At 31.7% G+C, this 15,273-nt stretch overlaps 1 protein-coding gene across 1 annotated transcript in view; it reads right to left on the bottom strand.

Annotated features, from left to right (window-relative positions):
- Positions 1–15,273, bottom strand: part of DDX10 (DEAD-box helicase 10) — a 245,600-nt gene that overhangs the window by 209,747 nt on the left and 20,580 nt on the right. The window contains exons 4-9 of the mRNA XM_074304323.1: positions 13,258–13,416; positions 11,513–11,633; positions 11,001–11,190; positions 3,198–3,324; positions 1,863–2,025; positions 176–260 (exon numbers count right to left, since the gene is read on the bottom strand). Of these exons, the coding sequence (XP_074160424.1) occupies positions 176–260; positions 1,863–2,025; positions 3,198–3,324; positions 11,001–11,190; positions 11,513–11,633; positions 13,258–13,416 (845 nt within the window). The remainder of the gene's footprint in view (positions 1–175; positions 261–1,862; positions 2,026–3,197; positions 3,325–11,000; positions 11,191–11,512; positions 11,634–13,257; positions 13,417–15,273) is intronic.

Here is a 15,273-nt window from a genome sequence, read left to right on the forward strand (position 1 = left end):
TACAACACAATGCCAAACTAGTGATTAACTATTAGTTAGCTTCCTCCACATAATTTGGTTACAGATTTTTAGCTGGGTTTTTTTTGGGAGATATTCAGTAAAATAGCAAGTTGTTTTTTGTTTTTTTTTTTTCCTAAAAATCAAACAGCAATAAAGAACTGGGCTGAATACCCACCTGGCTGTTCTGCCTGCTCTATGGATATAGGTGCTGGCATCCTCTGGACAATCAAACTGAAGGACCCAATTCACAGCTGGAAAATCTGTATAAGAATAAATGTCAAGTTTTTAAAAATCACTTTTAAAATTGGTCCCTTAAGACTATTTTTATTTAATAATGGGACTGCTGATGAAGACTCTCAGTCACATCATCCAAAGGATGGGTATCATTTGCAAACAAGATTAAAAATAAAAAATTCATTACAAACACCAGTAGATACAAAGTTTTCCCTTTTACTGATGTGAACTAAAAATTAATGTTACCTTCAATTCCTAAATAATAACAGTGCTTTGTACAGAAAATTTCATATGGCATAGACAGATATCATATAAATAATAAAATTCTGATGATATGACCCACTTCTCAGAGAAACATAATGAGCAATAAGGTAAGTTTCTGAATTTGCATACACCAGTTAACAATCTATCTTCAGATTTTGCCTCACCTTTCTACAACTAAGATAAACTAGAAAAAAAGAGTATATTTCTGGCTAAGCTTTCCCTTGCCTCATTTTTTTCTTCCTTTTCTTTTTTTTTTTTTTTTGGACTGAGGTAACTGAGTTTGAGTGACTTGCCCAGGATCACACAGGTAGGAAGTGTTAAATGTTTGAGATCACATTTGAACTCAGGTCCTCCTGACTTCAGGGCTGGTGTTCTATCCACCGTGCACCTAGCTACTCCTCTACACCAACTAGCTGCCCCTCACTTCATTACCTTTTGTCAAGAAAACCCCAACTGGGGTCAAAAGGAATTGGATGTGACTGAAAAGCAACTGAACACTGGTGCTAGACATCTATCTGGATCTGGAATAAGGCTAAGACCTTAGTAATGCATATAGCCCTCTAAGAAAGAAAAATATTTGTAACAAAGTGCATGTAGTAGAGCCCATATGTTTTATTCCAAGGAGAGAATGTAACTCAAAATCTTCTCTTTACTTGACTCTTATAGGCTACTATCTGGTTATGTAATTTCTAACCATAAGAGAGTAGAAGGTCTTAGAAGGCAACACACTAACACTGACAACTGAAACACTGTCAGTGAAAACAAAAACTATAAAAAGCAGACAGAATAGTATTACAGAATCACTAATAGATGTTTATTATAACTAACCACAGTCATCTAAAAAACAGGTTAATAAACACTCTATAAGCCATATAAATGTCAACTAATACATAGAGACAATGTGGGAGAATAAGTCAAAATCTGGACTAATAAGATCTCTGCCACAAACTCATTATATGACTTCAGACAAATCATTTAATCTCTTTCAATCATAGTGCTTTTATAAAATGAAAAAAGTTAATTAAACCAAGGATTAGAAAACTACAAGCTAGATTTAGCCTTCACAGTTTGCTGTAGTTTGCTGTTCCCTTGGTTAAGCTAAATTATCAATTCAATATTAGGATCTAACACTCTAGGATTAGTACTGCATAGCACTAGAAAAAGCAAAACACTTGAAAAGAAGCAAAAAAAATACAGGAGATAGATGTTTTTGCTCATGTTCTATATCATAAAATCATAGGGCAGAAAAGTTATTCCAGTTCAGTTCCCTGCTTATTTGAATTCTGAATAACTCTTTATAAATAAGCAATAACACCGTCATTCATTATGATCATAGGCAGCACTCCAACATGAAAGCTACCTACCTAGCCCCCTTGCTGCAATGTCAGTAGCAAAAAGAACTGCAGCTTTCTTGCGGACGAATTCATTATAGACTTCCATTCTTCTCATTTGCTGCTGTTTGCCATGGAGAGCAAGGATAGAAATACCTGGTCGTAGCCTGCAGAACACTCGGAACAGATACTGAACCTATGAATGGATGAAAGAGTAAATTTGGCATTTTGGGAAAGCAACTATAAACTAGGATTAGGAGTAATAAGCGTTTGAACCCTACTTACTGACTCTAACACCAATTTCATTATCACTAAAACTTCAAACTCAGAAATCAGTAAAAATAACAATGAAAATTTTAAAAAGGTCTCTTCCCATTTTATCTAAATTTTCCAGCTACATAAGCATAGTAAAAACCAATAAAGAAAAATTATAAAACTTTTCCAGGGACCATCACTTAAAAGAAAAACAGAAAAGATTAATTTTTTTTTTTAAATCACAAGTGTCAATAAATATGACTTTGACAGTAAAACACTGAAAAAACTAGTGCAGGTCCTAAAAACCAAAATGTATTTATATGTTAAAACTCTTACGAGGAGGCACTGCTGGAACCCTACATATCAGACCTGGAACAAGCAGACCTTTCTTCTTGGAAATTTCAGTTTTTTTGCCCACCATCTCACAAGCATCCAACATTACAAGGAGAGCTAGACACTCTCTACTGTAATTTGGAAGACAAGTGCCTCACTCTAGGTTACATAGTAGAAACAAAAGTAGAATTAATTCTTTAGAATGCCTATTTAAAATTTAAAGGTAACTGTTAATATCCACATTCAAGGTAACTTATATATCAACATTTACAAGAACATTTGTATGATGCTTATATCCCCTCCAGGGTCATATTTTTGTCCATAATGCTTTAGTAGTCAAAATATACTAAGTCCAAAATAACCCATAAGACTTGGGATTAGTGGAGAAAAACATGGAATAATATGGGACTAATATTTTGTGAAAGTAAGTTTCTTAAAAAACTTTCACATTTGTTACTCTATTTACAGCATGGTATACTAGAAAGAATAGTGATAAATCAGAAAATCTTGAAGGGTACCAGTCTATCTTATGAAACTTACTAGTCATGTGACCTCAAGTTATTTTTCTTCTCTAAGTTGTAAAACAAAGAAAGGGACTATATTAGATAAGCTATGAGTTCTTCCAAATGGACAACTCCCACTAACATATAATTACCCCAATTTACTAAAGAGGAAACTAAGACAAAAATCTCTACAACAGCATCCACAATTGACTCTTCAAGTAAAAAAAAAAAAAAAAAAAAACAACTGACTTAGCAGAGGAAATAAAGAAAAAAGTACCTCTTTACAACTGGCAAAGAACACAATACTCTTCTTATTCAGATGACTCCTCAAGAAGGAATAAAGCACACTGATTTTTTGGTGCAACTCACAAACTACATAGTTCTGGTCCAAAGTGGCTGGAGTACTAGATGAAATTAAGGAGAGAAATTCCATTTAACAACTCCTATAGGATAACTATAAAAATAGAGAAGAGACCTAAGGAACAATCTTTATTTCACTGAAATGATTCTTTAATATCTTAAAATCTTTTTTTTTTAATTTTAAATTTTAGTTGTTTTTGATCTCTGAAACATACTTCAAGAATTTATATGTAAACACAGATACATATATCAAATATCTATAATAGTTAAAACAAAATCCTAAAAGAAGTAAGTCTCTTTGTTTCTCATTGCAGGTCTCTCAAAAAAATTACTTTTTTTCCTAAGTAATGTTCAGAAAACACCTAGAATGCCTCTTTCTTCTCTGGAAGGGGAACAATTCTTTAAAACCTAAATTCTAAATGTAAACAAACTAGACTGATAAAAATCAAATTGTTTTCAATTTAAAAGTGATATTCAAAACCCTTTTCACCCACAACTATTAAGTTTTTCAAGAATCATTGATAGACTACTTGTACTTATGACAATATGAAAGGAAGCCTGCTGATACATTCTTTCATTACAAGCTCTTTCATGCTGTCTTACATAATTACTTCAAAAATATAGAATGAACAGAAAAAGTCTACAATGTTTCCTTTAAAAGGTTCTTAAATAAAAATTTTGCATACTGTGTTAGCTGGTTGTTCATAATGAATTTTTTTTTTGCCTAGTAAAGCTTTCTTGTAAACAAGAAGTTGTATAAGTAATGAAACATTTTGTATGCTCAAGTATCATTTCTGGAATATTTTACACATTTATTACTGTTTCAGGTACAATACTGCCTGTACCCAATTCCCCATTTTTAGGGTGACAAGTTTCATACAAACAATTAAAATTCAACACTACTAAAATCTTCCATATTTCAACCATCTTCCAAACTAAAACTTCTTGAGAACTTCTAATAATCAATCAATGTTAAGCATTTATTATGCATATGTTAGCAATTTGGATATAAAAACAAGTAAAAAGAGAGACTGATTACAATTTCCCCTTTTCTCTCTTCAATTACCATCTGTTAGAAACACAAATGAGTTTTTTAAAAGGTCAAGAAAGCAGCAGCAAGAGGAGATAAGGTAAAGAGCAATGATAATAAAGAGCAATAAGGTAAATGATCACTCATAAAAATTAAATTGAACTGAAAAGGCTTTCTCCTAAAACAGTATGACAAAACACTTTGTGTTTTAGGTAATTAAGGTAGGAGATCTCAGACCTTAGAACATTAAGGACATTAAGGTACATTAAGAAAACATTAATGAAAGGAAGTTATGTCAAGGCACCATCTGGAAATGGGAAAGATAAAGATCCAGCTCCTTCTAAGTAAGCTGTCAGCTTACTTAGTTTACTTACAGGCAGGGAATAGGGTGGGAGTAAGCCAAAGAGTGAGAAATGGGTCCTTTTGATTTTACCTAATTATTCCTGCCTAACTAGGTATTAAGTTTCATTGGTTCTACTGAAGGAAATGTTATCTACAATACTGCCAGAATGCTCTAAATCACTTACTAAATTTCAGTAACATGAGGCAAAATCCCAGAAATTTGTTTCTTCTTACAAAAAGGGATGAAGTCTGTTCACTAGTTGGAAAAAAAAAATTCTGATCATCTTCTAAAGAACAAGAGTATGAACTATTTTTGCAAATGCTAAGGTTCAATACCAAAAGGTCAAGTTGAACTAAAGGCAATAGAAGTACATTGATATTCCGGAGGTAAATTACTCATTTCTAAGATCAGCCCTTTAGAGAAATATTCATTGAGAACATTTCCAATCTGAACCGAACAAAGGGTATAAGAGATACCTGTAAGAGTGATGTTGGAAGAAAAAAAAGTAACAGTGCTCTCTTTAGTATCTCTGAGTGAACCCAAAACCCACAGGTATGAACTAAAATAAAAGAACTTATGAAGCAAATGAAAAAGTTTCTCCAGGTCAGAATCTTCAGAGTTGTGCTTAGGGGATGTAAGATAGTGTTCACAAAATTTTTATGGTAATTTTCGTAGGCACCACTTTCAGCAAAACTTCAACAGAAGTCTAGAAATTGTAAATTTTAAATGACTTTTTAAAATGCCTGTTATTGAAAACAAATAACACAAAGTACATATTAAGAATGTACAAACATTTTCAAATCAACTTTATTCCAACTGGGGCATGATCGCCATCAAATAGATGTTTTATATAAAGATCAGATTATGAACCATCTATCTAAAACCTATAAGAAATATGAATCCCACAAAATGAGTATTACTTTTTAGTACATAACATTTTTTCAGAAAGAATTCATTTTGGAACGGGTTTATATCCAAGAGGGTCCTAGAACCAACACAATAACTGATAACAATATTACATCCATTAATTTTTTCAACAAATATTTATTAAAATCCAATTGTTAAATGCATTATACTAAATCCTTAGGACACACAGAAAAATTTAAAAGTCTATCAATAAGGAGCATACTTTAGTGGAAGGACAAGATAGATCTTTCTGTAAAATACTTCACATTATCATCCCCCACTGTTTGGGGAAAAGGGGGATTATTTCAGCTTGTTATAATTCACTGTGCTTTGTTTTTTATTTGCAATATTGTGGAAATCCTTTTTGTAAATACCAGGATCAAAACTGGGTTTTGTAATGTCTTTACTGTATTGAGGATTTGATACTTGTACTAGTTTCTTCAATATTTCACTGTCAAAGTTAGTTATTGCCACTTGATTTTTTGTTAATTCAACCTTTCTGATTTTAGTCAATTGTCCATAATACTACAATAAATTTGTGATCTCACTAATTATCAGTACCTATTCAATCAATAAACATTTATTAAGCACCTACTTTGTGCTAGGCACTATCCTAAATGTTGAGGATACAAAAAAAGGCCAAAGACAATCATGAAAAAATTTCTTCTGACTGTACAGATCATATGTCCCAGCATCACTTCCTGATCTTATAAAATTCTTGTCCCTATGTTCCAAAAAGTATCTATCCAGAATGAAGAGCTTCCCCTCAGGAGATTTTTTTTTTTAATATTCTTGAGGAAAGGATGCATTACTCGGATGTCTTTATCTGTTAAGCTTTGTTCCAGCTACATGGCACCTCCTTTTTCAAACATAATATTTATTTAGTCTATCTTAAAAACTATTTACTTAAAAAAAAAAAAAAAAAAGAACTATTTACTGAAGGGACAGAAGAATCACCTAACAATTGGTCTTGGTCTCTTTTTTCTTTTCTTCCCACTCCACCCATGACATCCTAATCATAGACAAATAATATAATAATCTATGACTAAGTGTTAAAAAGTACTTAAAGTTGTCTCTTACTCATTGTGATAGGGTCAAGAACAGTATTTTATTCATGTACCAAACACAGAGGCTTATACACATAAGTTTAATACAAGAAACGCTTATTAAGCACTTAACACATACAAGGCACTAAGGTCTGTACCATTTTACCCAAACACTTATAAACAATTCTTTCATTGTTGACATTTTCCCTTGTCCCTCACATCTTACAAGACTTTACCCATTCATCTCATTTTCTCTGTTCTCCATATCATCCATTCACCATATCATCCATTTGTTCTCCATATCATCCATTCACCTGGATCAGAATCTCCTAAACAGCCTCCTATCTCAATATTCTTCTTTTTTTCCAATCAATTCTCCACAGAACTAACAAGATTTGATTTATGTAAAAAAAGTAATTATATCATTCCTCTATTAAAAGTCTTTTAATGGTTTCTAACTAAATGAAATTCTAGCTCCTTGGCTTGGCATCTAAGGCACTCCACAATTTGACAGTGAAGATATTTATCATAATCAAGAGGTAATTGTTTTTGTTTAAAATCATAGATTTTATAAATGGTAGATGTTCATTAGAAAGAATGTTAAGAGAACATGCTCTTTTCAGCACAGAGGACAGAACAAAAAGTAAGAGTAAGAAATTAAAGAGGGAGCACATTTATGTTTGGTGCAATGAAAAACTTTCTAAAATTTAGAGAAATATTCAGAAAGTAAAATAGATTGTCTCAAGAGGTATTAACTCTTCCATCACTAGAGGCCTTCATGCAAAGACTAAATAATAAATCAATAAGGATGCTAATAAAGGAGAGATAGTCTAAATTCCAAGCAAACTACTCAATATCCCTTGCATGACCTGTTTTACTCTATTTCACATCAATGTTCTGCTCACATTGTTCCCCAAACACGAAAAGCACTTTGTCCCAACTTCAACTTCTTAAAATCCTATATAACTTTTCAGAATCAACATAGAGACAATATCTATGAAATCTTTATTAGTCTTTTCTTTCCATTCAAATAAGTAAAATCCTTCTCTACACAGACAACACATAGCTCTTAGTTTATACTTCTTTTGTACACTTACATTGCAAAGAAGTATTTATGTCATACTTGCTATAACAGGGAACTCCATGAAGGCAGAGAGCATGTCTCAACATTCATATATTTCCAAGGTTCTTGCACTGTAAGACACTTTAGAATTTCTTTAAATTAAAGATGATGTAATGGACTCGGTTCTTTTCAACAATGAGCTAATTCAGGTCAATTCCAACAGACTTGTGATGGGAAGAGCTAAGCTATCTGCATCCAGAAAGAGGACTATGGGGATAGAATATGGATCACAACACAGTATGTTCACCTTTTTTGATGTGTGCTTACTTTTTTTTTTTTTTCTCATTTTCGATCTGATTTTTTTTTGTGTACTATGATAAACATGGAAATATGTTTAGAAGAATTACATGTTTAACCTACATTGGATAATAACCTACTATCTAGGGGAGAAGAATGAGAAGGAAGGAGGGAGAAAAATTTGGAACATAAAGGTTTTACAATGGTAAATGTTGAAAACTATCTGCATATATTTTAAAAATCAAAAACTATTGTCAAAATTTTTTTTAAAAAATCAAAGTTGGGCTCTTTTATTCACTAACTATGTTATCTTGGGCAAGTCAGTAAACCTCTATAACCCTGTTTTCTCATTAGTAAAAATAAGAATAATAATGTCTATACTACCTTCTCCACAACATTACTATATAGCTAGAAAAACTATATCCATACAGAATTTTAAAGCATTATTAAAAAAAAAAAAAAAATAGGCACGAATTACTATTAGCAAATGCATAGCTAAATTTAACAAATGTTAAAAACCAGTAAGAAAAAAAGGTCACAAAAAAAAAAAAGAACCTGAAAGAGCTATCTTCTGCTGTAAATTTCATTGGGATAGACTCAACATTGATATGAGTAAAAAAAAAAGAACCTCAGGCTTTAATTTGGAAGCAACTAAAAAAAGATTTTTTTAATCTCTTTTTCCCTTTGGTTGTTATTCAGTCATTTTCAGTTATGTCTGACTTTTTGTGACTCCACTTGGAGTTTTCTTAGCAAACATACTAAAGTGGTTCACTTTCTTCTCCAACTCATTTCACAGATGAGGAAATTCAAGAAAACAGAATTAAGTGACTTGCCTAGGATTACACAGCTAATAAGTATCTTGAGGCTAGATTTGAATTCATGAAGATGAATCTTTCTGGTTCCAGGTCTGGCATTCTATCCACTGTGCTACCTAGCTGCCCGGTTATTCCCTTAAATATATTCTGTACCAAGTGATATGTTGCTCAAAGCATTGTGATTCTAGAATAAGAAGCATTTCTCCAAGTCCAATTTCTACTTTTCCAAGAAAAATTGAAATAAAAAGGTTTTCTCTTCCTCTTAGAAGACATTAAGTTTCATAGATCAGGGCTTCTTTTTTTTTTTTTTTTTTTTTTGACTTATTTAATTTGACTTATTTAATATTTTCCCCTTTATACTTAAAACAAATATTTTTACATTTTTAAAATTTCTGAGTAATGAAGTTCTCTGCTTTATGCCCACTCACACTTAAGAAACCACATGTGAAGTTATACAAAATATTTCCATAAAGTCAAGCAGTGAAAAAAAACCATAGATCTCACACCCTAATGAAAATAAAAACACACAAGAAAAATTAAGTTAAAAAGAGATAGAGAAAGAGAGAATGCTTCAATGTGTATTCAGAAATAATCCGTTCCTTCTCTGGGTATGAATAGGATTTTTCTTCATAATTCCTTGAGAATAGTCATGGATGACTGTACTCCTGAGAATAGCAAAATCATTTACAGCTGGTCATCCCAAAACATTTCTATTATTTTGTATATAGTACATTTCATTTTGCTTGAATTCATGGAAGACTTCCTAGGATTTTTCTTTTTTCTGACAGCATCCTGCTCATCATTTCCCATAGAACAATATTCCCTCACAAACACATACCACAATTTATTAAGCTACTTCCCCAATTGAGGGGCATCCTCTCGATTTCCAATTTTTTTTGCCCTGAGAAGAGAGCTTCTATGAATATTGTTTTGTACATATAGGTCATTCCTCCCCCAAAAAAATCTCTTTTGGTACTCATGTCTAGTAGCAGTGTTGTTAAGTCAAAGGATGTGTATGAATTTATAGCCCTTTGGGCATAGTAGATGAAGGTTTTTTAATTTTTCCCATTCACAACCCCTTTTTGTCCAAGAAATTTTTATGCAACCCCAAAGATACAAATCAAACATTTACTGATAATAAATCACACTCTCACAACCTTTTCAAGGGTCATGACCCACAATTTAAGAAGCTTTGTCATAAATAATACTATTAGATACCTCAACTTTTCAGTTTTTCCTAGAATCAAAAATACCTTTTAAAAAAATTAATTTTTGTTTCCTGATGCCTTAAGGAGTCTGAATTTGGATTTTGAAGACAGGAATAAAAATTACTTCTTTATGGCCTTCACTAAGTCAATTAGCCCATCTAGGCCTCAATTTCCTCATCTATAAAGTGACAGTTATATCTCACTGCCTGATATAAAGCATATGCTTAATAAATGCTTCTTTCCTCTAAAAAAATTCATTCATTTATTATTCATTCCAGCTCTATGATCCAACTATTTTTTTTATCACATATCAATAGTTTTTCTACTCTCCTAAAGCATAAGCACATATACAACCCAAATCCAGATTTTCACACACTTGTGTGTATTCACAAGAAGAATATGGAGAATTCAATTCAAAGATGCCTTATAAGAAAAGAGGCTATTTACCCATTCATGCAGCTTTATGCTCAATGGTTTTCCCTAAGCCTGAATGATTTCTATCACTATGGCCTTCTAAAAGAAACAAAGAAAACAAAACCAGAAAAAACTAATTTCCACAGATAGGGAAGAAAAGACAGGGCCTGGCTCTGTTCAGGGCACTCCTAAATGAGAAACTTCTATCAATGAAGATTAGCATTTTTATAATCAAAGAACTTCTTAGGGCACTGACAGGTTAATAGGCAGTTCTATGTCAGAAGCAGAACTTGAATCCAGGTCTTCCTGGCTCCAAGGCCAGCTCTCTATCCATTAAGCCACAGTGTCACTCTGAGAAAACAACCTTAAAAAAGAATACAAGGGGCAGCTAGATGGCACAGCAGATACAGCACCAGCCCTGGAGTCCGGAAGACCTGAGTTTAAATCAGTTCTCAGACATTTAACATTTACTAAATGTGTGATCCTGGACAATTGCTTCTCAAAAAAACAGGAGAGAGAGAGAAAACACAATTACCTAGCTGAGAGAAACAGAGATGTCCATGAGATAATCATATGAGAAATTATAGAAATTAATTACCTATATTTTGCTTTTTCATGGACCCAAACATATTCAGGATCTTTCAAGCTCAACCGTGCAAGATCTTTCACAGACTTGGTCTGTGTTGCTGAGAAAAGCAAAGTCTGGCGTTTTTTGGGAAGGTTTTCTATAATAGCATTCATTGTGTCAGCAAAGCCCATGTCCAGGATTCGGTCAGCTTCATCAAGTACTAAAAAGATAAAATGAAAGATATCACCCAAGCAGAAAAGGAATATAAAATTTCTAATCTGACTTTTTGAAATGTTTTAATTCTTGTTTAATTTCTTTCATTCTTTTGGTAAGAATGTATAAATAAATGGACTCATTTCACATAACAAATTAATTATATTGTTTATGATGGAAAGTCTTAATGATTCCTGAGTTTTGTATATATTCACAAAACAATAATTTAGAAAGTCATTTTAAAGTTTTATTTTAATACAATAAAAATAAATATTTCTACATTTACAAATTTGGAAAGATTTGCAGAATCTTAAATTCCTTAGACTTACCCAACATTTGGAGATTGGTTGCATGAAAATAAGTTGTTTCATCCATGTGCTGAAGAAGCCGTCCCGGTGTGCAAATAAGTATATTTATTTGGTTGATCCTCTCAGCTTCATGTTTCAGATCCTGAAAATAGTTACACATATAAGTCATTCAAAGATATCTTTTGTTTCATGTTTCATGACAAAAACAGTCAACAAGTAGGATTTTATCATCATAATCTGAATGTTTTGAAAACAAAAACACTTTCTCTTCTCTATGAACAGAACTAAGAAGACAAATTATATGACAAAAACATAAGAACTCTAATCTAGTGTTCAACAATGATTTTAGGGGAGGGAAGACAGACCCAAGATGCAGAAAGAAACATTAGACATATCAATATGGGAATTTGTTCTTCTTGACTATACATATTTTAACAAGATTTTTAGATTTGGTTGAATTTGTGGTTTTTTGTTTTGCACAAGAGATAGAAGAAAAATAAACAAATACTTATTAACTGGAAAAAAATTATTATTTCAGCAGTTTTCTCACATGCTTTGTTTGAATAAGCACTAAATCTCTTAATGTATACCTAGAGCAGCAGTGTCAAATACAAATACAAATAATACAAAAAAGATCACTATGGGCAGTATGTTAACTTAGAAAAACCATAAATTAATATTATCTATGATGTCTTATACTTTTATTTATTTTGTTAAACATTTCCTAATTACATTTTAATCTGATTCATGCTACATTGCAGACTTCTGCAAGCAGATGGATTTGGACACTTCTGACAAAGGGAATATAAGATATAACTAAATCCAAATTTTTTAGAAGATCAAGTAGATTTTCCAAGTCTTGTTCTCCTATTGTATCTTTTGGATGAGAATTAAAACCATCAATTACAACTAGGCTCTGAGTGATCCACTGAGGAATCATTACTATATTTTTGTGAATACTTCTGTGAAAAGGAGATTTGGACTTTCAAATTATCTCCTTTCCAAAGCATTAGTAGTTTTCACAATGGATAATTTATACATAACCTACAAAATAAAAAACTATACTATACTTTTTTTTTAAATTGCAAAATTTAAAAATTCAAATTATTGTGAGTAAATTCACAATAAACACACACACACAAAATCTAGCAAGTGAACAGGGAGTTGAGAACCAAAATTTCTAGCAACAAGTCTCTTCCTTAAATATGGGCAATAAGCTAATTTTCTCTTCCCTTTTTTTGTTTTACACATTACCTTTGTGACACTGACAAAGTGTTCTTTTGCATTTCCAGACAAACTCAAAATATTCAAGAATATAGTGGCTAGAATGGCAATAATAGTATTACACTGATAATGTATTTCCCTTCATGTATAAAGATGACAATACTGGCCCATCATTTAATGACGTATGTGTTCAAAATAATTATCTAGCAATAGGAATGAATTCATATTGTTCTAACTACATTTTTGCCAGGTCCCCACATTTCCAGTGCCACATATTTTTGAGACTACTATCTCTAACTACAGAAAAGGGCAAACTAACTGGCCCACATGAGGATTAAATTCATGACTTTGACCTTATTAGCACATGTTGTAACCAACTAAGTTAATTGGTTATAAGATCAATATGTGAAAAATATATAGGTACCAAGACCTACAACACAAGCACATTTACAAAAGCCTCATTAATTCTCTTTTTATTGCTCTATTTCTGTCTTCATTTATAGAGAAACCAATTAGGGAATAAACACTGTAAAAAAACAGACCTTTCCACCAATGATAAGACCAGCTGAAAAGTCATGGTTCTTGCCCACTTTTCGAAGTACTTCAAAGGTCTGATATGCTAACTCTCTAGTCGGTGATATTATCAAAACACCGAGGCCATCTGTTGATGTCCACTGTAAGCGATATAATGCCTCCAGAACCTAAAAATAAATAATAAAATTAATTTTAAAAGTAAGAAAATTTCAACAAATAGAAAAAAAACAAAAACAAAAAACCATCAACATTTAAATGTCCCAAAATATACCATAATGTGACATACTAGAAATATAACACGTAGCTGGCAAAACTACTCGATGTGGGCTTAACCGGAGTAAATGTAATTGGAAAATGTTTAACAAAATAAATAAATAAAATAAAACATAAATAATTATATTATTTAATTATATTTTAAAACTGAGTCAATATGCAGCCCACAGGGATTGCTGTGTACAAATTAGTAATTACTTTTTTCAATTAGCATTTGATTCACTTTCTTACAGGGTATTTCACAATAAATTATAAATAAAGAATATTTAAATATAAAAAAAAAATCACACCATTAATATGGGGAAATTTTTCACAACTACAAGGGGAAAATCCTAACAAGAGAAAGAGATGATTATAAATGAGAAAAAAAGGCCAATTCAACTATATGAAACTTAAAGGTCTTGAACAAAATCAATGCTGCTAAAATTTAAAAAGAAATTATCACAAAGGGAAGTCATTGTATTTAATAACTCTGAAAAAAGCCTGATAGCTGAGATATCAAAAACTAAAACAAATATATTAAAAGCCATATCCCAAAAGATAAAGTCAACATAAGAAAAAGAAATATATAGAAAAAAAAAAAGCAGACTTTCAACAACCACATAAAAATGTCCCAAATCAACAATAAGAAAAAAAAAAAAAAAAAAAACCCACAAATCAAGAGTATTCTAAGTTTTTAACCTCACACTCAGAAAAGGGACAATGTTTGCAGAAGCTGAAAAAAGTCATATTAACGAGGGTGTGGGAAAATAGCACAATCAACTGTTGTAGTAATTTGACTATGAAAACTAGTCAAAAAAAAAAAAAACCCACTAAAAAGCATCTCAAATTCATTATTTTTAATAAATAACCTGGAATCCAGAGAACAAAGGATAAAATAAATTTTGCTTTCTTCATTTAAAGAATAATGCAGACCATAGGTAAGGAATTTTGCTAAGACTATATAACAAAGCTTTAATTTAATCCCTCTTCACTTTTCTCTCTATTCTGTTTCTCAGAAATTTCATCACTTCCCAAGGATTCAATTATTATCTCTACTCACATGAATCCTACAGATCTATATATCCAGCCCTAAAAGAAGGTTCCTGGTATTTGGTCCTGCATCATCAATTACCTAGTGGTCAAATTCAAATTTTAAAAAATAAATTTAAAAGACTCATGCTTTGTTCACCAATGAAGAAAAGATGAAAAGCACTTTAAAAATATACATTTTACTTTCCAATTTAGATTATAAGTTCTCAGTTCAAATATTGTCTCAAGTTTAAAACAAAGGAACATGCTAAAAAGGACCTCAAAATATAACACTGGAAAAGTCTCAGTGAGAATTTGAAGTTAGAGAATTAATCTCCAGAGCAACTTGGAAAAATTCATGTCAAATTTTATTTCTAAAAAAATAAAAGCTGAATTTTTCTTCCCCATGAAAAAAATCAAGCTGACCACAGGACCATCAACTAAGAACTAAAGAGAACTTAGAAGTCATTGAATCCAAGCCCTTCATTTTACTTATATGGTAGTAAGAGAGTAAATTAATTCTCTAGGGTCACAGAGCTAGTCAGTGTTTGAAGTAGGATTTGAACTCAAGCCTTCTTGACTACAAGCTCAAAATTCCTATGCCATAAGAATCACCATAGGTTGATGATGTTCACAATACAAATATCAGAATATGAATTCTGAGATTTTTTTTTTTCTTAAAAATATGTAGAACTCTCCATTTGCCCGAAAAGTGAAGTAATATAAACCCAAATGACTAA

The sequence above is a fragment of the Sminthopsis crassicaudata genome, chromosome 3, assembly GCF_048593235.1.
Source record: "Sminthopsis crassicaudata isolate SCR6 chromosome 3, ASM4859323v1, whole genome shotgun sequence".
Lineage (NCBI taxonomy): Eukaryota > Metazoa > Chordata > Mammalia > Dasyuromorphia > Dasyuridae > Sminthopsis > Sminthopsis crassicaudata.